The sequence below is a fragment of the Schistocerca piceifrons genome, chromosome 4 (genome assembly GCF_021461385.2).
Source record: "Schistocerca piceifrons isolate TAMUIC-IGC-003096 chromosome 4, iqSchPice1.1, whole genome shotgun sequence".
Taxonomy (NCBI): Eukaryota; Metazoa; Arthropoda; class Insecta; order Orthoptera; family Acrididae; genus Schistocerca; species Schistocerca piceifrons.
This window is the reverse complement of record NC_060141.1, coordinates 400915051-400939392: the sequence shown is the minus strand read 5'-3', so window position 1 is coordinate 400939392 and position 24342 is coordinate 400915051. Positions and strand designations below refer to the sequence as shown.

At 40.0% G+C, this 24342-nt stretch overlaps 1 protein-coding gene across 5 annotated transcripts in view; it reads left to right on the top strand.

Annotated features, from left to right (window-relative positions):
- The window catches only part of LOC124794648 (TGF-beta receptor type-1), a 189102-nt gene that overhangs the window by 120647 nt on the left and 44113 nt on the right, over nt 1–24342 (top strand). For 3 of the 5 annotated variants that reach the window (XM_047258165.1, XM_047258170.1, XM_047258168.1), the window contains 3 exons: nt 1927–2172; nt 2883–3113; nt 13363–13530. In XM_047258165.1, coding sequence (XP_047114121.1) covers nt 1927–2172; nt 2883–3113; nt 13363–13530 — 645 coding nt within the window. The remainder of the gene's footprint in view (nt 1–1926; nt 2173–2882; nt 3114–13362; nt 13531–24342) is intronic. The other 2 variants (XM_047258167.1, XM_047258169.1) reach the window with 1 other exon arrangement.

The following is a 24342-nucleotide window of genomic DNA, read 5'->3' as shown; positions in this document are numbered from 1 at the left end:
CTTAGTTATTAGTTTTGTAACACCGTTCATTATTTAATTTATATGCCATTTGAGAGGTAATATAATGAAAAAAAAAAAAAAAAAAAAAAAAAACCATGTGCATTTGCATGAAGTTTCAATTTATGAGTTCCATGTCTGTATGAGAAACGTGTGACATCGAGAGTATGTCTAATGAGTAGTTGTACATTACTTTTGTGGTCTGGCACATTGTGAATTACTATATTACTGATTGTGAATAACGCCATTCACATCATTATTTATTGAGGTACGAATTAGGGTTTCCAAGCCTGTCCCTCATCTGTGAAAATTTAATTACAAATAGTAAAGAGTCAAATAACATATGAAATTCACTAGAGTGTCATGAAAATGCATGTGGCTTTCTTTTCATTATATTACCTTTCAGATGTCATATAAATTACATAATGTGACAAGTGAAGAAGAAATATAGATCAAAAATTAAGTGTTAGTGGGACTCAAACTGTTGATTCATCCATGCCCCTCTTGCAAAGCATGAATGCTAACCATTTGACCACAAAGACTTCTTATGTCTAGCAGCTTTGCACAGATACATCGACCAAATGATAGATGCGTAAAACTTCTCTTGCGATTTTCTTGGAATTGTCAGAGTAGTGCACTCCACTACTTGCAAATTATATTGTTTTTGTGATCTACTAAAGGTGTACAAAGTTTGAAGTAAATCTGTGATCCCAACGTCATGGCATCTCCTTGTTTGTTCAGATACCAATGCTGAAGTGCCATTTGTGCCTTGATAAAAGATACAAGTAAAAATAGAGTTGCCATAGCTTCCTACACTCTGCTGTTACAAAATTATTCACAGTGAATTACTTTGAAGAGAGTATCATATATAGTCTACTGTGTGTAGACAGTGTTTTGAGCTACCTCTCTCTGCAATGTTAATCCTTAATTTGTATGATAGAGAATACATGTATAATTTTAATTGGAAGTTGAATGAGTTGTGGGTGGATTGTATTGCAGAGAGTAAACCATTTCCATTACTTTCATGGCAGAAGAAGAAAGATCTGAAAACATAGATACACTCACAATTGAGACATGATTGCATTCTGCAAATACAGCAAGAACACTTTTAATTTTTGCTGCATTTGATTAGAGAGAGAATAAGAGGATGTAATGATGAAAAACAGGTGCACCATTATGAAGGTATAAGACATGGAGTAAATTCACAGTTTTGGAGTGTCCCAATATTCATACTGTATATTAGTTGTGGTCCTGCTTCCTTCCAAATTCAGGAAGTAATGCATCTTACAGATACATCATCAGTTACATGACCCACCATAAAGGACAGAAGAATGCTTGCCTGCTGCATGCATAATTCTATACGACAGGAACCAATCTAGATTAAGCATTCCAAATCAAAATTACAATTAATCAGTTTCTCCAAGTTCTTGTAGACATGTTGATATTGAAATCTGCCCTCTGTGTTATTTGAATGTCCTGTTAACAGTCAGTTGGTTTGCTGCAATTGTTGAGTTGTGATCATTCCAATAATATTAATACACAGTTTCCATGTGTCCCATTGAGAATGATCGAGCCTCTGTGTGTAAAACACATCTGCTGTTTCTTATGATCTGGGATATGAGATGTATAATTGCTTGGTGGATAACCTGGGCTCAAAATCATTTTGTGTACCTTTTTCAATACCAAGCTTACAACAGTTAGTTGCAGATTAATTATATTATCACTGCTACAAAGGATTATCCTACATCTCACTACCTGTGAATTTACTTTATGCTCCAAATTCCCTCCCTCTTCCCACTGTATACAACAAGGTTTTCTACAACTATCAGTTACAATTCTTCTTCCTTTTTTTTTTTTACTATTTTTGAGAAGTAATTTCTTGTTCTGTGCATTCAGTGTTTTATCTTTCCATTATTCTTGTATTGTCAGCAGACCAACACGTACTTCGAGGACCTGTGATGGGAAAGTGGGAACTAGCAATAGTAATTGCAGGCCCAATTGTAATATTCTGTTTTCTATCAGTAATGGCCTACTGTTTCTGGAATCACCAGAAGCGGAGACTGCATCAACTTAGGTATCATCCAGATGATTCAATTGAAGCTCCTGATCATCCTATTCTGGGAGGTGTATCGTTGAGAGATATGATTGAGATGACCACTAGTGGTTCTGGTTCAGGTATGTACCCTGACACAAGTTGTTTTAAATACAGTATATGCATAAAAGCTGTATTCACATTATATAATGTATCTCGTGGTTTATTGTTTAAGATTAATATTGTTTTTGTTGATTCAATGATAGTAATGAACATTGCATGATTATTATGCCATATTAGGCAGTCTAATACCAACAAATGCATAAATTTCTTTCTGATGAGTGGTTCTGTTTATTCCTTGGCAGTGCTCCTCAGAGAACTCATCATAGGAAATATTTAGTGGCATTTATTAGTTGAATAAGTCTTCTGCAAACTTTCTGAAGCCTACTTGGATCATTAAACATAATGTTTCCATTATCATTTATTGAGTCTCTGCATCATTTGATTGTTGCTAAATATCGCAAAATATTCTGCCAATTTGGCACTTGCTGAATTGTTAATTTGCACCTAGTTGTATCCTCACAACACTCCAAACATCATACAGTAATTTTAATTTTTTTATTATATGTTCTTCAAAATTATATGTGCATTTTGTGTGTACATTCACTTAATGTATGCACATCACGTGTATGTCCAATAACTTTTCAGACAGTATGGCAACTTTTCAAAAATGCTGGCTATTTATGTCTGATTTAACAAGATATTAAATACGAAATGTGAATGTTCATTAGATGATGAATTCATTATAACTTTTTTCCTCATTGATTGTCATTTTGTGTTCTTTTTTTCACAGGTCTGCCTCTTCTTGTCCAACGCAGTATAGCAAGACAGATTCAGCTGGTTGAAATTATCGGTAAAGGACGCTTTGGAGAAGTGTGGAGGGGTCGATGGCGGGGAGAAAATGTTGCAGTAAAAATTTTTTCATCTCGGGAGGAAAGGTCATGGTTTCGGGAAGCAGAAATTTATCAGACAGTTATGCTGAGACACGACAATATTTTGGGTTTCATAGCAGCAGACAATAAAGGTACCAAAAACTGTTTAGTTTACAAGTAGCTGCAGTAGTAGTAGCCACCTCTAGCTATATTACATTGTTATTCCAATTTACTCGCAAAACTCATCATCTCCTTCATTCCATTTGAATCACATATCATTCATACTTGGTGACATTTGAAACAATGAGAGAGAAAAAGAACAGCAGCAACAGTCCAGTACAAAAATGGGACATTTACTCAGTATACATAATGTCTGCATATTTACTTTGTTTGATAAAGGCATTCTTATTGGGAAGACAAAAGTCTCTAGTATTTTCAAATATTCTTCACACTGTATAGAACTGAAATTAAGTAATCTTTAACTTCTAAGTGTACTTGTATTTTATATGCATTTACTTCCATGTGGTAGTTTGTTGTGCAGAATGAATCCAGTATTTGTGGGATCCTTTTCAGTTAATTTAAGCCATTTGGTTGTAAGATAGTAATGGCAGATGTTTTCTGTATAAGGGGAATCATAAAGTTCCAGTTATCACCTAGCAAAAATAAAGTTAGTTAATCTTCTTCATCAAGGTTTTGATGGAGACCATCGAGTGGTTGTGGCAAATATGAGGACAGATAAAATGTAAGAAATAAAGTCATAAAGGGAGAAGAAAATAAAAATGTGGAAACTAAAGGCTAGGGAGGTACAAGAAAAGTTCAGAGAGTTACTCAAGCTTAAAATCCCAAAGACTGAATGTCGAAGTAGGAAGAGGGATGGAATAAGTTCAAAGAGGCATTTGCAAGCTCTGCAGAGAACACGCATGCCGGAATGTCTGGAAGGACAAAGGATAAGGAGACACCATGGTGGAATTAACAGACAAAGTAAGCAATAAAAGAAAAGGATAAAGCACAGCCTGGATCGAATACAGATAAAAGGAAGAAAGAAAAAGGAAATACCAGGAAAGTAAAAAGAAGTATAAGAAAGTGTAGTGAAAGAAAAGAGGAAAAGCTGGGAGAAATGCATATGTGAGATGGGAAAGCATGTTACAGGTGTTAAGAGGATGCCGTATGGAATTACAAAGAGTAAGAGGAAGGAAAGCCCTTAAACAAAGCTGGTGAAAGGGGAAAATGAAGAGCTAATAATGCAACCAGAGGAGATAAACAAAAGATGGAAAGACTACTTTGACAAACTACTGGATGTTGAAAGGAGGGGCCCGGAAGAAGAGAATAAACTAGCACTGAGAAGAATGAAAACAGGAAAGGCATCTGGGATAGATGAAATGACTGTGGAGGTATGGGGATGATAAGAGCTGCTGGACCTACTGGGCTACAGTGGTTATGTAGACTGCTATGATGCATATGGAGTCAGAAACATGTGCCTGAAAAGTGGGGAAAGGGAATAATAATTCCAGTGTTCAAACAGACGACAAGAAAGTATACAAATATCAAGGAATCACACTCATATCACAAGTAGCAAAAGTAGTTGAGAGGGTACTGGAGATAAGAATGAGGGAAAAAGTGGAAGGTCAGTTAGAAGAGGAGCAGTACAGCTTTTGACACAGTAGATCAACTGTGGACCCAATCTTAAGTATGAGACAGTTGGTGGAAAGGCCTTGGGAATATGGAAAAGCTCTGGCAATCATATTTCTTGATTTAGTGTAGGGTTACAATAGTGTTGCCAGAGAAAAGGTATGGGAAATCTTGGAGAGAAATGGAGGCAGAAAACAAACAGTAGAATTATTTCAAACGGTGTATGACAAAAGCTTCATTTGTGTCCAGACTCAAGTTGGAAGAACTGATTGATTTAAAAAAATGTTGTGTGGTTGAGACAAAGAAGTGTGGTGTCGCCAATATTATCTATAATGGCAACGGCTGAAATTGTTAAAGAGATGAAAGAAGTTCATCGAGGTAGGTAGATGAAGTTATTGTTATTTTCCAAAGGTATTGTGGTGTGGGGAACCATCAGTAATGAGGCCCAAGAGCAAATAGACATCTGAAATGCAAAAATCGAGAGACGTGGAATGAAATGTAGTGTGGATAACAGAAAGATTGTGGTGGTAACCGGAGGAGCCAGCGAAGGCAAGGGACAAATTTACATTAAAGGACAGGATACTGAAATTGTGGATAACTTAAAATATGGAGGAAGTGTGATAGTGGGAAACACAAGAATAGAGGCATGGGAGGGGCTTCATTTGGGGAAGAGAGGTGCCACTAAAGTGTAAGAAAGTGCTGTACAAGACTTACTTCAAACCCATACTGACATACACATCAGAGACCTGGACAAAGACAAGAAGAGAGGAGAGTGGAAACCAAATCAGTGAAATGCAATTCCTGAGAAGTATGTTAGGGAAAGCAAGGAGAGACAGAGTGAGAAATGGAGATGTTAGGAGCAAAATTGTAGCAGGAAAGCTGAATGAGAGAATTTAGAGGAACAGGTTAAGACAGTTTGGACATGTAAAGAGAATGGAAGAGTACCAAAATGAATGATAGAAGCCAAGTTTGAGAGCAAAGGGGAGACCTAGAGAAACATGGATTGAGTCAATAAAAAAAAGTTTAAGAAGAAAGAATTTGGACTGAAACAAAATAGTTATAGAAGAAGAATGGTGAGAAGATAGAGGAAAGCAGAGAAACACCATAAATATCCCAACCCCACCTGGTGTTGTATAAATGGGAAATGAAGACGATGATGCTGAATTAATTTTCTGATTGTTTGCAGGCAGATGTCTGCAATCCTAGCACACATTGACATACACAGTACCATAGCACGCTGCTAGAAGAGACAAAACTGAATGGTGAAAGCCGTTGATAAAAAGAAATATTGTGCAGTAATTCATTTTCTGCATTTGAATGGGAACAATGGTGCAACAACAATCCATGCTGAGTTCGTGTAAATATGAGGCAACAATACACCATCATAGGACACGGTGCTTAGGTGGCACAGATACTGCCAGTGTGACAGAGAACGAGTTGGCAGACCATCTCTCTGTGAAAAACTGGGAATCTCAAGGGAAGTGGAGGCCCTGGTTCCCTAAAGACAAGCATATCACAGTCTATCTGATAGTGGAAAAAGTGAAAATCGGTCGTGGATCAGTTTTCAACATCTGAGTTCTGTAATTGTTCATTCCCTTTCAAGAACCCCAGTGTTGGAAATATTGCAGCTGTGTCAGGCGAATCCATGACTTCTGTAACCACGTGGTTACCTTGGACAAGTGCTTGATGTATCACTTTGTCCCAGGGACAAAGAAGCAAAGTAGGCAGTGCGAAACATGTGGGTTCACCACTACCAAAAAAGTTGAAGCTCCAGCCATGATTGGGCAAGGTGACACTAAGTGTTTTTTTGGGACTGCCTTGATATGATGCTAACAAGTTGTGCTTATAAGGAGGCAAACTATCACTTGAGCTTACTACTCAGATATCCTGCTGAGGTTACGGGAGGCTGTCAAGACAAAATGTTGCGGGAAGCCATCCTAGGGAGTGTTTCTGATCTATGACACCACCTCAGCTCATTTTGCACAGTGCGCAGTCACACATGCTTCACACACTGTCACACATGCTTCTGTGGGCTATCAAATTTTGCCTCATCCCCAATATTCTCCTGACATGGCACCATGAGTTTTTCCTCTTTCCTTGGGTAAAGAAACTATTATGTGATAAGTATTTCCAGAATGATATTTGAGATGGAATGGTTTCTGAACAGTAAAAATGCAGACTTGTACAACCAATGTCCCTGGCAAGTCACCCGTCTTTGGGAAGATTGTGTTCCATTGAAGGGTGAGTGTGTGGAGAATGACTGACAAGTTTCATGGTCATAGCTTGCTATTTTTTATTGTAATTGTGTATGTTTCTGTTTAACAGAGCTTTGCAGCTATTTTTTAAGTATGTAGTTTTTTCATAGAAACACAGGGAGGACATATTCAATATGCTGTATCTAGTTTTTTGAGCCATCTCTGTGTGAATACCTTGGAAACGAGTTATTTGAATTTTTAATTCACCTGATAGCTTTCTGTAGTTCCACAACCTCTCTTTGTATATATGCTGTATTGTCTCATGTTTAGATTCAATAAGAAAAGTGTGGTAGTTTAGAGCATTCTAAATTTAGTGCATTTTCTTCCCCAGACAACTTTTGTCATTAGGAATATGCTGAAGCTGATAATGGAACAAATTACAATGATAAGTTGCTGCTGTGTTGTATGACTATCAGTTACAACACATGAAACTTTATATTTTTCTGTTTCCATACAGGAATTTATGGTTTTCTACTTCTTTTATAACTGAGTCTGCAACTGAAGATGAATATCATTGGACTGTAGTAATCTCTTCACATGTGTCAGTATATATATTGTCTTGTTTCCATTTACATACAACTTGTTCTCACGGAAATACCTATAACTCCTTTCATACTTTGAAAAACTCTTTAGTACCAGTTCTTCTGTTAAGTCAGTACTAGCTATGAGTGAACTTTCATATGTGTACATTATGAAAATGACATCTACTGCAGTAGGCATATTGTTCACATATGTAATGAAGAGATGTGATCCTATCATCAATCCCCAAGGAACACCATCTTTATCAGCTGTACATTGGAGCACTCACTTTCATTACTATCAACCATTTTATTCTTTGTATACTAGGATGTCCATTATTTCAGTACTGGAGCAGGGTAATCTTAAAACAGTACTTTAGAACATACATCAGATAATGACTGTATATATTTTACTGTTATCATGACAGCAAACTTGAACCCAACTTTTCTTTATTATTGTGACTGACTGTTGGCAAAAGAAAATACACCTAAAAAAGAAGAAGGAGAAGAAGAAGAAGAAGAAGAAGAATAAGAAGAAGAAGGGTTCACAACTGCATTAAACTAACAATGTCATGCATGCTACATTGTTCCCTGCAAAATGCTGACGCAACATTTAAGGTTAGGTATTCAAAGAGAGGCCAGAAACAATAGTCTCTAACGCACATCATGTTTCCTATAAATGTTTCTTTCACATGTCGTTAGAATCAAATTTTATTATCTAGAACTACTCTATTAGCATTACAGAGCTTACAGTTCTCGACACCATAAATAAAATTTGGCACAAACTGTTGGCACATGGGCAGATGCAGACAGTTTCGCACATTTTTGTTACTCAAATTCCCTCATAATCGTGACTTGTTTAGTTTCATAATTGACTAAAACTTTTCACTCGTATATGTTGATTGAAACTTTGTTGTCACTTTTTTAGCCCCATTATGGAGATATGGAAGCTCTTCTGTTCCTGAGGAAATATTGTAGAACACCCAGATAGTTTTAATGTAAAAGAATTTGTCTTTTAAATGGGAATTACATAACATATCAAGCAATCCCATCTGTTCATGCAAAGTGATGCTTTCAATTGGAAAACCATTCAAAAACAGATCAGAAATTGACAGTGTTCTGAAGACATTTAGAAAACTGTTCCTGTTTGTCTTTCAATGCCGCTGTGAATTCTTCTAAATATGCATTTTCTTAAACGACAGAGGGACTAGGAAAATAGACTGTGTTCATTTTCAGAAGTTGGCTCTTCCTCAGTGCAATTTACTTTTTAAATCCATTCAGTTTCCCTGTCAAATGAGAGATAAGTTGCTTCCGCCTTTAACATCTTACTGAGGGCATTCAAGACTGTAGTTAAGTCCACTAAAAATGTGATGTCTGTTCTCCATTTTGTAGCTTCTAAATTTGTTCCTGCTGCCCGTTTCCTTCATAAATTAATATTGGTGTGTCTTAAATCAAAAAATCTTTCCAGGCATGTTCCTCTAATAACCAATGTATTACACAATAATTAAAAGTGATTCTCAAGGTTGTGCACTAATTGAAGCAGCTGATAGAGAACTCGAAAAAAACTTTAGAATAGAAACTTACAGTCTTCGAAGTTATCTTGAGTCAGTGAAAGCTTTGGAATGTTGAGAACAACAAGGACAATCAGTGCAACATATGTTTAAGTTCAGCAAAGGTGGTGTACTGTTTACTCAACAGATGGTGTCCAAATTGACAACCACCACATTCATCAGGCATTGCATAAATCTCATCAAATGCTTCAAGTATCCTGGCAAGAGGTATTTTTTTCATTGGGAACTTCTTTCATGTTCGAGAGGGTTTTGATATGTTCCCACAAAAAAAAGAGTGATTCAGATCAGGAGAGCAAGGGTAGCCTTGCAATCAGACCTTCTGATCCGGCACCTGGGATATCCAGCATTGTTCATTTACTGTCCTTGTTATTCCTGATGTTTCAAAGCTTTCACTTGCTCAGGTTTACTTCCAAGATTTTGAATTTTGACTCCTATATCAGCTGTTTCAATTTGTGCCCAACCTTCTGAATCACCCTGTATAATATCTTCATAATTTGTAATCAGTTCCATCAAAAATGGTTGGAACTGACAGTGTAATAACACATGCGACTTCAGAAAATTTATTAGTTGCATCACCAATTTCATCACATGCTCCATGCCTGAAAATTTATCGAAGAGTGTTTCTTTATATACAAAACAATGAATCCCATACAAATCATCTTTTGATTGCTGAAATTTTTTGCAGTTTCATCACCAACTAAATCTTTTAAAATTCGTAGTGCATGGTGTTCTAATGCCATTCTGTAATGAATAAGTGGTTCTGACAATTATGTGACAGCATAATATATGTTTAGGCTTTATCATGCTTCCCTTCAAAAAGGAACTGTGATTCCCATACATTTTAAAGGCTTGTAATGATAGTTTTCTAGAAGACTTCTCTGTGAATGTATGCCCCATTGTAACAGCCACTGTACGTTTGAACTTTGTTTTATAACAATAGAATATAGTGAGGGACAAACAGAGCTGCCACTGTAATTCTGATGAACTGGCAACCAAATAGTGCTGCATCAGATACTGGAAGCAACTCTGGCACATTACACTGCTAAATGTCACAGTGCACTGAGTAGCTCCAAGAAGGATTGGGTAAAGGTGTGGTAGACATAGTGGCAGGGACATACGGAGTAGTGTTGAGACAGGTTGAACCCCAGACTGCATGCATGTTTTGCTCATGTGAAGTTTTGCACACCTTGGCCAACCCCAGTGTAGGTGTTATGTAAGGTGCAAAGTGCAACATTTGTTGAAAATTTTTAACAAGATTTTGTTGACAGATGTTTTCCAAATTGTGGAAATAGGAAATATCAATTTTGCTTTTAAATCCAGTGAAAAGTTTTAGATTTGTTAATTTATTCTGCAGAAGAAATCTACATTTGAATTTGTAATTTGCAAGCCTCAACATCGAGCATGGTGGAGGTTTCATGGTATACCAAAATCATTTGACATTATCTTCCTGTTCCATTAGAAGATGATACATATGAAGGATAGTGTCAGTGTTCCTATATATACAGCCAAATATTTCCGTGGTGAGATGTAAGATGAAGGAAGTAATATGTTTCTTGATACACACTGGAGTAAGAATCTTTGAGATGCATGGTGCCGTTCTTGTAGCATCTACCAGTGAAATTTGTTGAGCATTTCAGTGATGCTGCACGTTCACTAAACAAACCAATGGCAAATAGTGTAGCTCATTTATGAATCTTATGCATTTCTTCCATTAACCCAATTTGCTAAACATACCAGTCTGAGAAAGAATGCTCAAGCCGTGGTTGATCCAGTGTTTTGTAAGTGGCCTCCTACATGCATGAATAACATGTTCTTAGGATTCTTCTGACAAATCTCTGTCTGGCATCTGCCTTCCTCATGACATGATTCATGTACCAGGTGAACAAAAAGTCAGTATAAATTTGAAAACTGAATAAATCACGGAATACTGTAGATAGAGAGGTACAAATTGACACACACACTTGGAATGACATGGGGTTTTATTAGAACCAAAAAAATACAAATGTTCAAAAAATGTCTGACAGATGGCGCTTCATCTGATCAGAATAGCAATGATTAGCATAACAAAGTAAGACAAAGCAAAGCTGATTTTCTTTACAGGAATTGCTCAATATGTCCACCATCATTCGTCAACAATAACTGTAGTCTAGGTTAGGTTAGTGTTGTTTAATGTCCCGTCGACAATGAGGTCATTAGAGACGGAGCGCAAGCTCGGGTTAGGGAAGGATAGGGAAGGAAATCGGCCGTGCCCTTTCAAAGGAACCATCCCGGCATTTGCCTGAAACGATTTAGGGAAATCACGGAAAACCTAAATCAGGATGGTTGGAGACGGGATTGAACCGTCATCCTCCCGAATGCGAGTCCAGTGTGCTAACCACTGTGCCACCTTGCTCGGTAACTGTAGTCTAGGAAAAATGTTGTGAACAGCACTGTAAAGCATGTCCGGAGTTATGGTGAGGCATTGGCGTCGGATGTTGTCTTGCAGCATCCATAGAGATGTCAGTCGATCATGATACACTTGTGACTTCAGGTAACCCCAAAGCCAATAATCGCATGGACTGACGTCTGGGGACCTGGGAGGCCAAGCATGACAAAAGTGGCAGCTGACCACATGATCATCACCGAACGATGCGCGCAAGAGATCTTTCACGCGTCTAGTAATATGGGGTGGAGCACCATCCTGCATAAACATTGTACGTTCCAGCAGGTGTTTATCAGCCAGGCTGGGGATGATGCGATTCTGTAACATATCGGCGTACCTCTCACCCGTCACGGTAGCAGTTTTGCTGTCCACCGCCATCTGTCGGACTTTTGTGAACTTTGTTGTTTTTTTTTTTTTTTTTTTTTTTTTTTTTTTTTTTTTTTTTTTTTTTTTTTTTTTTTTTTTTTGTTCTAATAAAACCCCATGTCATTCCAAGCCTGTGTGTCAATTTTTACCTCTCTATCTACATTATTCCATGGTTTATTAAGTTTTCAAATTTATACTGACTTTTTGATCACCCTGTAGTTTGTATTGAAACTCTTAGTTTGTTAACTGTTATCACTCACATGCCTGCGATATTTACCAAGTGTTGTATAAGAAAGGAAACTTGAAAGAGGGTCTGCTGTTTTAAGTGGATTTTACTATTAAAAAAAAAAAAAAAAACAGATTACTAGTACATTTAAATGGAATCTGATGAAATGAACTCATTTCACATCATGCAGCTAACTACTGTTAAAATTCAGAGACTGTATCCCTGAGAATGAATCACAGGATGTAGACTACACCCACTTACAAAGATCGCAATGATAAAACTAGGGAACTTTAAGCATGAAGAAGATTACAGGAAATCACTTTGTCACTGCTATCCACAAACGCAAGGTGAGACAAAAGAACTGTACAACTTTGGAATGGTATAGAAATTTATGGAGATAACTTACAGAATCGTTAAATGTGCTAGTTTGTAGCAAACAATCTCAGGTTTCACATAATAGTGTCAAGTGTCATTTTGGTTTCATATGACTACCATTTGTGATGCAGCAAACATCCCACTGATAATCGATTTCTTCCCACACTCGTTGCAGCAAATTGAGTGTAACTTGTGCAATGGTCACATAGATTAGATTTTTCAGGTCAGCTAAATTGTTTGGTACAGGAGAAACATATATATGATCTTTAATAGGACCCCAGGACCCCAGAGCAAGGAAGAAATCCAGTGGTTTCATGTCTGGGGAACTAGGCTGTTATGTGAGTAGTCCTTCATGGCCAATCCACAGACCTGGGAAGCAATTATTGAAGAAACCTCAAACTTCCATGAGGAAATGAGGTCCACTGTCTTGTTGGTAGTAAACCATCCCATCTCGGTTATCTTTGTCAATCTGTGAAATTAAATAGTTTTCAAAACCAATACACATAGTGAGCACACTCTGCACAAGTGAAAGTAGCCATTGTAACTGTGCGCTATGCTGGCACTCATGTTGGTTGAATGCAGTACTGATGCTCTATGTGTATCAAAATTGAGATTATTGGCTACAAAATGACACATCTACTGATTCTGTAAGTTATTTTGATGAATTTTTATACCATTTCATAGTTGTAATGTCCTTTTTGACATACCCCATTGAATAATAATAATAATAATAATAATAATAATAATAATAATAATAATAATAATAATCTTTATTTGTTCATAATAAAGTTGCAGTGATGTGAGAGGGAGGGAGGGAGGGGGGAGGGCGGGCGGGGATGGAAGATGGTATATAAATGTGGAAGAAGCTTGTTTACATTAACCTCCATAAAGCAGATAGTGAGTTGTAAATGCAAATGTAGGTGAATGTAAATATGTTATCTTGTACTTCAAGATGGCGCAGTGCATAAATATTACTAGGTTTGTTGGGAAGTACCTAAAATTGTTTAGTTCATTGCTGATTGTGACTTCTTTATTTCAGACAATGGAACATGGACACAGCTGTGGCTCATAACAGATTATCATGAAAATGGCTCCCTTTTTGACTACTTGAATAGGTGCACTGTGGACACAGCTGGCATGATCCGAATGTCCCTTTCCATAGCAACAGGTCTAGCTCACTTGCATATGGACATTGTCGGAACACAAGGTATCAGTATATTGTTCTGGATGCATTGAATTGCTATTATGTACACAACTGAAATAGAAATAATGATTATTGAAAATAATATGTACTCTTGAAGCTTGTCGAGAAGGTTGGGCCTTCACTGTTTGTGAAACCACATCCCATATGCCCCCCTTTCGATCTTGTCTCCCTCTCCCTCTACCTCCCTCCTTTTCCCCATTCAAATTGCACATGAAATTTCTAGATGCTTTAGGCGCAGTATTGCATGAATGCATTAAGAACCTGTAAAATTATTTGATACATTCACAAAAATAAAAATCTGATGCCATACTAAAGTACATTGTGTTAGTCCATGTGCTGCGGTATATGTTGTTCCTACAAATGTCTAATTGTAATCCTCTCTTCTTCTTTATGAACTTTACTTGACCATTGCAGCCTTACCATTCCAGCAACCATAATATGATAAAATTTACTTCTGTAGGTTTTCGTTTATGTTATTTGTATACAATCATATTGTTAAAATTGCATACTTAACAATCTTTTCACTGTATTAGCTGTGATGTACAGTGGGGACTATGTGCTCCTTGAGGCCATTTCAATAACTGTGGAGCCCCAAGAGGAAACCTAAAAAGTGGTCATTAATGGGTCTTCAGTGAAGATATTGCTGTCTTTTAGTATGTGGGGTTGGTTCCCCAAAGGCTAAGGAATGAAAACTCTGATTAAAAATTACCCCTCTGCTGAAAGAGATAGGGTTGACAACCCACTATGGAAAACTAACTCAACTCATGAAACATCAATAAAGAAAGCTGGACTGAACTCATGAAACATCAATAAAGAAAGCTGGACTGGTCAATGGAGACAAACATAGGAAGGGAAAGGACAATGATAATGAACAATAAAATCATACAAGGAAGAGTAGAAATATAATTCATGATTCAGATTTATGTATTGGAACCTGGAATATGAGGTTTCTGCATTGCCCAGAATGCCTGGGGATGCTACTAGATCAAAATAGGTAACTGGAATGAAATATTAGGGCTCTGCTAAAAGTAAAGTGGACCAATAGTGGACTCTAGAAAAGTGAGCAGCTAGCATATTGTACAGCTGTATGATAGAAGCATAAGCTCTGAACAGTATGTGTATTTGTGGTACACCACCAGTTTAAGTATCTTGTGATGGGGCTCATACTTATTAGTTCAAGACTCTCACAGGATTAAGGGGAAATATTTCAATTATTCTACAATCAATGCATATGCACCAACCAGAGAAGCTGAGAAAGGAGTAAGAACTCCTGTAAAAAACAAATGATGGCTGCCCAGGCCATGATGTAAAAATAGTTTCCGGTAACCTAAATTCTCAGATAGGAAGAGAACAGGTATTTAAACCAATAACTAGACCCCACAGCAAACACACCACAACAGTAATAACTGAACAAGGCTCATCTTATTTGCGATGTCATGAAACATGGCTGTGGGCTCCTCATTGTTCCCACACAAAGATTGCTCACAAGGGACCATATAAATTATCCAACAGGAATATTTGTAACCTGATTGATCATACGTTGATTGATGCAACGCATGAGCCAGATCTCATGGATGCAAGGAGTTTCAGACACTCAAATCGAGATTCAGACCACTTTTCGATATGGGCACTAAGGAACCTGAAGTAACAAACATAAATACAATAGCTCTAGATCCACCAAAAAGAGAAAAATACCAGTAAAAGATACCACAGATTCTTGAAAAGGCAGAAGAGTGCAGTAATATTGAATATCAATGGGAAATCATAAAGAATGCAGTGAAGATGTCAACAATTGAAACTCTGCAAACTGAGGCATGATGCTTAAGATTTTATGGTTTGATATTAAGTATTAGATAGCAACAGAGGAAAAGAACAATGCATAGGGAAAATCTGTACAATGAAATTGTGCAAGAGAAGTGATGGAAGTTTATTAAAAAGAAAAAAAGAATGCTGAAAAGAGGTTCAGTCAACATAAAAGAAAGAATGGTTGAAATCATAAATAAAAGAACTGGAGCTTCTGTGAACCAAGAATGAGAACAGGAACATTTATGGGAAGGTATATGCTGCCCAGAAACACCTAGTAGAGAAAACTAGCTTGATAATGGCTGAAACAGAGAAAATCATCAGTGAGGGGAAATGACATTTTGGTAAACCCCTCAATGCCATAATGATACCAAGAGACTTCACTGACTCCCAAGGAATAAATTACCTAGACAAAAATCCTGTCCCTTCAACTCTGGAAAGGGTGACAATTGCTTGGAAGAAATTTAAGAACAATAAGTTGCTAACAACAGATACTATTGCAGTGAAATGCTGAAGCAAGCTGGCAGCCAGTCAGAACATATTCTCCTAAAGCTAATTGCTTCAGTATGAGATGAGGAGAAATTGCTCCAGCAGAATTATGTGCCCTATATACAAGAAAGGAAGTATATTGTAGTATGACAACCCTCAAGGAATTACTATATTAAACTTGGAGTATTATGGATCCTCTGACACACTCTTCAACCATCACCTTCCAAATGTTCAGAGGGAGACTGGCTCATATTGTTGTAGATTTCTCCCAGAGAAGTCAACTATAGATTATCTTCACCTTATGACAAATTTTAGAAAGGAAAATTGAATTTGGGATCGGCTTGCATCACCCCTTCACTGTCTAAAAAGCAATATATGAAAGCATAGACAGAGAGTAACTGTATCATGTTTTGACTGAATTGGGAACTGAAAAATCATTAAAGCTTATTAGAATGACAATGAACAATGTGTAAAATAATATAAGAATGGGAGGAATAATGACTGACACACTAGATATAGGAGATGATTGAGGCAAGCAGGTGCACTGGTGTGTCTCCTATTCGATGTTGCATTGGAGAAGGGTATGAGGGATGCAAACCTGATGAGCATGGGGAATGAACTTTTGTAAATTAGTGCAGGCACTCGCTTGTGTCCATGATGTAGATGTAGTTACATGAACTTGGAAAGCAATTGAGGAGATATTCATGGTGCTTGAGCAGGTAAATAGGAATAAGGGATTGAATGTTAACCAACAGAAAACAACATATAGGGCTGCTGGGAAAACATTTAAGGAGAGCATGCCACCCTCAATAACATTGGCTAATTATACTTTTGAGAAAGTTGAGTCAGTTAAATGTCAATGATTGATAGCCACATACTCAAATGACACATCCTATGATGTTAAACAGTGATTCATAGCTGTCAACAGACACATTCACACACGTACAACCATACAGACACCCAAATGTGCACACGGTGATGACAAGACTGATTATTCATACCTGGTTACTGAAAGCAGTTGTCTGAGTTCATGGAGATGGGAAAGTGGTAGGGAAGGATTCCAGAAAGGGGTAACAGAAAAGAAGCTAGTCATTGGACAGATATCTCTGCACCTGCACAGGAAGACAAAACAAGTACAGAGGACAGAGCAGGAAGAAATATAGGAAGAGGGAGAGGAGGGGAAATGGAGGGGGAAGAAGAGAGAAAGGTGAAGATCAAGAGGGAGTAAGGGAGGGGGGGAGAGAGAAGGGAGAAGCATTACATAGTGGAGGGGGAGGAGAGGTCAAGGGGTGGGGGGAGGGAGAGAGAGAGAGAGAGAGAGAGAGAGAGAGAGAGAGAGAGAGAGAGAGCACCTACACATGGGGGGGTGGGGGATAATTTGTGAGAGAAGGCAGTGCACAATATGGATGGAGAAGGAGTGATGCGGAGAGAAGAGAGAAGGGAAACAGTAAGGTGCGGCAGTAGGAACAGGTTATTGGAGGTTCAGGGCAGTGGGATTGTGAGAGTGGTGGAGAGACACTTCCTATCTGAATAGTTCTGAGAAACTTGTGCTCGGAGTGAATATCAAACGGCCCATGTAGTGAAGCAGCTATTGAGGTCATTTGTGTTGTGGTGGGCAGCATGTGCAGCTGGATGGTCAGCGTTTGCTTTTTGTCGCAGTTTGGCTGTAGTCGGCCCAGGTGTGAGACCTGACCCATACACCTACCCACCATTTCCTACCACAGTCTCCAGTCACAAGCATTTCCTACCCATAAAGGCAGGACCACATGTGGAAGCAACCATGTTATACATCAGTTACACTGCAATTATTGTTCAGCATTATGCATAGGCATGACAAGTAACCAGTTGTCTACTCACATGGCCAAACTGTGGCAAACTGCAAACTTGAACATCCAGTTGTTGAACATGCTGTACATCGCAGCACAAATGTCCTCAACAGTTGCTTCACTATGCGAGCCATTTGGATATTCTCTTCCAGCACATGTCTCTCTGAACTATCCAAATAGGAACTGTCTTTTCACCACATCCTCCACCCTCACAATCCCCCTGGCCTAAACTTCTGCTGACCTGTTCCTACTTCTTGTGCTCTTCTCTACCCCTTCTCCACTTCCATCGGGTCAAGCAACTGCTTTCAGTAACTGAGTGTCAATAACCAATCTTGCTGTGCTCGTGGGAGTGTATGTGTGCCTGTTTCATTGTGTGTGCTTCTGCTAGAAAATGAGAGTGCGCAGAAAGTAGCGTGAAAGCTGTTTTCTGTTTGTGGTCCATGCATTGATCCGCTATAAGTGAGTGGTTGCATTTCTCTTATTTTACGTGTTACACTTACAAGACCAGTGCTTACTTATGCCCTGGAAACTTCTCCTTTAACATAAAATATACTGAATTGCTACATACCTTTGAGAAAAATATATTTTGCAAAATCATTGGCCCAACGTGAAAAAGAGAAAGATGGCGTAAGAGGTATAATCTTGAGCTGTACACTGTATATAAAGATACACTTATTAAAAGAAAATGAAATTAGCGAAAAGAAAATGAAATTAGCCAAATTGAGATGGCTGGGACAAATAGCATGGATGAGTGATGAAGGATTAGCCAAAAGAAAATTAAGCGGCAATCCAGATGGTCAACTAGGTCGAAGTCAACCAAGAACCAGATAGAAAGATGGAGTCATGAAAGACCAACAGAAAATGGGCTGGAAATAAACTATGGTTTTATGTTCGTAACCACAAATGGAACAATACTTACTGACACACCACCTGCAATACGCAATGTTTTTATTATGCCATTGAACGTAGAACATGAATAACAAGAAAGTAGGAGACAGTGCTTGATGACTAGAAAATATGAATAATTACGTGACTACAAGAAAGAGAGTCAACACAGTATCCACCAATGGGAAGTTCACTCACAGTCTAAATTTCATCACCAAAATAGGAAATGTCTCACAACATCAACAGATGCTGAGCCCCACGAGGCAGTGGTCAGTGGTAAGCAGTATCTGCACCTGCTGACAGCTGAGCAGTTCGAAGGATGCTGGGCAGGTGGTGCCCAGTGAGATTGTGGTTGGTGGTTGAACATTGGCTGCATAATGATAGTGTAACGTGGCAGGACCGAATGGGAGCGGCCTGCGAACAAACAAGATGTACAAATGGGAATGGAAGGACAAGCATGACGACAGACAACTGAGCAAGACTAAAAGATCAACAACAAAGTGTTAAGCTACGGGGTCACAAGAGATAACCTCATGAAACCAAAACAATGTCCACTTGCAAACAGGAAGTCAACACATGCAATGAAACACGATGTCTGTAAGTGAAATATCAGCCGACTCAACGCAAATAACAGAGTGCCTCACTGCGTGAGAGGCAGCCGCCTAAAAACATGACAGGGTATGTCGCTATTGGCCGCTGGGACCATGTGCTCCACAGTGGCGCCCTCATGTTAGACTCAGGGCCAAGAGCGTGCGCAGCCATGGCTAACGACGTGACTGCTGCAGAGACCTTTAGTGGTCATGCCGTTTGGTGCAGATTCGAAACCCATGGCGCTCAGCACCAGACTGACAGCTTGGCTGCTTATGTAGATGGCTTGTATCCAGGACAGGAGCTCAGCGGGAACTCTCCTGGTTGTACAGTGGTGGCCTGGTTATATGCACGCCTGGCGGAAGTTTCCAGGAGACACTTGCCTGGTACAGAAACATTTTCTTTGACCACGGTGTTGTCTGGGGTGATGCTGACACAACTATATTGTGTGGAGTTTCTGCAAGTCTGCCAGTAAATATAATTATGTTTACTGACAGTGGATGTGGAGTCTCTAGTCTTTGGCGAGACATTGACTGTAGGCTGAATATGCTATGATACTCTTGAATTTTCAAGAGGTACCCCTATTGCCATAGGGGAGGGATCGCAAAGTCATCTCCAGGAAGCAAGGTGAGAGTGTGTCCCAAAGATGAGGTATGTGGAGTGGCACCGGAGTCTGGGACCGCCAGAGTGCTGCAGAATGACAAGGCCAGAGAGGTGTCGGCAGATATCTGCATTGTGAAGGCTGGCACCAGATGTGGCTGGGCTGGCAATGGAGGTGGTCAGGCGAGTGGTGTTGGTGGCTGGGCCTGCAGCAGAGGTGTTTGGGGAGGCGACCATTGGGAAACTGTGGTGAAGGCACTGTGGGGGTGCAGAGCAACACCCTCTTTAGGGAGGCCAGATGTATCTACCCCCTGAATGGAAGGTGTAGTGTTGGGTGCAGCCAGAGGAGACATATGTCTGGCAGCTGGTGGAGAGGTGGACTACGTAGGTGCATTTCCAGACATAGACCAGTGGATTGCGGTTGGCACCGCACACCACAGGCACATGAGATGTTAGATGTCACATGCAGAAACACCAGGTGGTGATAGTCCTCGGTGTCCAGCTGAGCGGGTTGTGATGTCCTCCCAAGGTAGGCCAGCTATGCCAGCCCCTCGAAGTGGGAGATGTGGCATTCGGAGGGCAGACAGCTGGGAGGCAGAAGAGGACAGATGTACCAAAAATTTGAGCTGGAGGTGGTTCGGAGCAATGCCACCCTTGGAGAGAGTCCAGCCACAGCTGTGTCATATGGATGGGAGTGTCAGTTGTGGTGGGAAGAGGGTGACTGTCAGATGGCAGAGGGACCACAATGCTGGTGGTAGTGTGACCTTGAGGACAGTGGTGCCTCCGAGGTGTTGGGTGTCAGCAACTGGGCAGCACGGCGTGATCCAAGGCAGTTGCTGGTGGGGAGACACAAGGCGTTCAGCTTGGAGCCAGCTGCCAGTGAGAGCTCTGTGAGGACTGTTGTGGGATTGGCCACTATGTGCCTAAACACAATGGAAAGAGATTTTGCTGTGATTGGGTGCACAGTTTGAATGGCAGTGATTGAGGAGAAGGTGTAGAAAAACTGAGAAGTGTAAGGGAACACAGGAGATAGATAGGGGGATTAGTAACTGATTGGGTGCCAGTGATCTGGGGAAGAAAAAAGTGTGCAGGGGTGAGCATGGATATGCGCATCACTATGCATTGGAGTGATGTCGTCGGTGGTGTTGGAGCATTTTGGTGGGTATTGGGATGTGTTGGTGAATATTGGAGTGCAGTTGTGAGTGTTGAGGGACAGTGGCACATAGTCGAGTGTGTTGGAGTGCAGTGGTGCACAATGGTGCACCTTGGAGCTTGGGTGATGCATGTTGGAGCCCAGAGGAAAACAGTGGTGTGGACCAGCATGTGTTGGAGAATGCTAAGGGAAGCAAGGATAAAATGTGGTGCACTTTGTGTGTGATGACGTATGCTGGCGTGCACTGGAGTGAGTGGAAGTAAAAAAAGAACAAAGATAAAAAAACTACAATGGAGTGTAGGAAAAGTGCTAAGACAGCCACAGAAGGCAGGAGGAAAAAGGGAGGCCATAGGACAGGTTGATAGTATGACGATGTTGATGGGTAGGGTAGGACCAGTGGTTGATGAAGCTGGTGCCAGAAGTGGCGGCGGCATGGTGGTTGAGTAGCGGTTGCACAGTGGCAACATGGTGGGTCTTGGTGCATGTGGAACTGGAACCATGAGGCTGTGGTTGGTGGCAGGTAGTGACTGCTCAGGACAACTTAAAGAGCATGCTGCTAGTAGAGTCCTTTGAGGCTAAGTCAGCTTGGCTGCCCATGCAAACAGTTGGTATCCAGGATGGGTATTTGGTGGGATCTCTGCTGGCTTTATGTTGGACAGCCAGTTATAAGCATGCCTGGAAGAAGAGTACACAATCAGTTTCCAAGTGGCATGTGTTTGGTGTAGGAAAATAGCTCCGTGATTGCGCCATCATCTGAAGCGATGCTTACACTGCTGTATTGTGTGTAAGTCTGCGGGGAAATATGCTTACGTTTACAGATGATGGATGCGGAGTCTCTAGTGTTAATTAGTGGCAATTATGTTGTGGTGAGAGTTACCAGCATGTGACTGTGTTGTGGTACATCCAAATTTCTGAAGAATACTGCTATGGTGTACAACATATATAGCTGAAGAAGAAGAAGAAGAAGAAGAATATCTGTTCACTGCTTCAAAACAGCAAGGCTCTGGATTTTTATTCATCACTATTTTGCTCCAGTACTTTGTATACTGTATCTGCAGAGTTGAACACTGTAGTGCAGCAAATGTTAGGTATTATGGATTCTGTATTCCCGCTATTCCCTTCTGTTGTCAATTTATGTTTCTATATTCAAACAATAGAAGATCCAGAAGTGAATAACATTATTAATTAGGACAGATTGCTACTCACCACACTGAGGAGGCATTTAGCAGTTGATCACACAAGAGAGGGCACTGCTGGATCCACATATATACCACTGCTCTGCAACTTTTGTCACTTTCTGCAGATACATTTTTCTACATATTCTCTAAGTTTTGATTCATTCAGGAGTTCTTTAAATTTTTTAAGAAACACGGGTGTGTTATGCCATAGGACATCAATGACTAAAAGTTTACAAAATATGTAAACTTATACATTTATAGAATGCGAAATTAACTAAACCTAAACAATTCAGCTACTATATGATGTTTCTATTTCAAATTTCCGTAACTAAGCACACATAAGAAATTACAATTTTCTGTCCTGTTTGTTATTGTATGTATTGTATTGTATGTTAAACGGGAACCTAGAAACGATGGAGAGGCTCCGTCTCCTCCGCAGCCACAGTGGTCCACAACCCCATGACGACTACCACAGTCCACTTCACCCCTCCACCGCCGCACACCGAACCCAGCGTTATTGTGCAGTTCGGCCCCTGGTGGACCCCCCAGGGAATGTCTCACACCAGACGAGTGTAAACCCCTATGTTTGCGTGGTAGAGTAATGGTGGTGTACGAGTATGTGGAGAACTTGTTTGCGTAGCAATTGCCGACATAGTGTAGCTGAGGCAGAATAAGGGGAACCAGCCCGCATTCGCCGAGGCAGATGAAACACTGCCTGAAAACCATCCACAGACCGGCCAGTCCACTGGACCTTGACACAAATCTGCTGAGCGGATTTGTGCCGGAGACCAGGTGCTCCTTCCCACCCGGAAAGCCATGTGTTAGACAACACGGCCAACCAGGTGGGCCTGTTTGTTATTACTTACTGGCACACTTTGTTCTTCAGAGAAGGTAACATTTAACAGTAAAAAACAGGATGAATAGTGTTCTTCTCTCCTCCTCTCCATCCCTCCCTCCCTCCCTCCCTCCCTCCCTCCCTCCCTCCCTCCCTCCCTCCCTCCCTCCCTCCTCTCCTGCCCAACTGCAACTGGCCCATCTGTGTAAAACCATTCAGTAAGTTTCATAACAGCACTTTCTCTCTTGATTTGTTCAATGTGATAATAATGCTAACATCAATTAAAAAATGTCTAATTCTGCCTCCAGTCTGAAATAAAATTGTCAAGCATGAACGCAGAGCAAGAACAACGCATGATTGACTCTTGTAGGATTCTCATTTTAATTTCTCCCCATGAGGACGTTATTGCACACCACTGTGAATTACATGCACAGCATTGTGTAACTCTCTGCATCCTATTTCTTAAATGTGAACTAATCCAGGCATATTCAGATTTGTGTTTTCCATGAAACCGTAAGTTTTGTAGCATCGTGCTTATGGATATTTCAGGGTAGAACAAACCAACAAAACATGTAACTGGACTATTTTTGCACAGGCTATAAGAAGGGGGAATAAATGGTTTTTGGAGATGTACTAACAGTCTGTGTTCCTTGACAGATCACTTACTTGCTGATCTACTGTCCATGGGCTGCACTGGCATTAGACTTCCTCTCCAACAAAAGGTGTCTTGTTGTCTTGTAATCAGTTAAACAAAAGAACAATAACACAGAAGCTACAGCCAACTGAAAGTGAGTGGATTCTGGTAATGTAGTTGTATAGTATTGTTGTTGAGAGGTAGCCCTGTCACATTGTCTTCCTTAAGATATCACCCACATAACAGAAAATGGGGATCAAACAATAAAGCTTACCTCATTATGACTGTGGATTTGCAGTGGTGCAGATGTCACAATAGCACAGTCACAACTCAGTAGTTGCTGTGCACTTCCTAGCACAAATCATGAAGGATAGATCATGGATGGCTAATCACAAGGTTGGTCCCAAAGTGTTGGAGAACAACATTTGCAACAAAATGGCGGAAACTGCCATGCAATGACTCTCGCACTCTAGACTTGTTCAGAAACTGCAGCTGAATGGGCTGGATAGTGGCTAATTGTAAACTTGGGTGCTGCACCTTGGTGTGACTCCACCGTGAATGACTAGGCTCCCACGACCAACGTGGCCGGGGAAGTTTACTGGGCTAAACAATCTTGGGCATTTTCATATTAATTAAACTGTAGATGTCAAAATTATGCCACCCTCTCCAACCATTGGTCCTTTATGTAGGCAACACATGAGTGGTGTCAGCTGTCCTGGGAAAATTTATTTAATAGTATAAAAAGGGTAATTAATTGTTAAACAATGGAAAATCCAGGATGGAATGAAACAATATTATGAGAAGGAAAGTTGCTACTCACCATG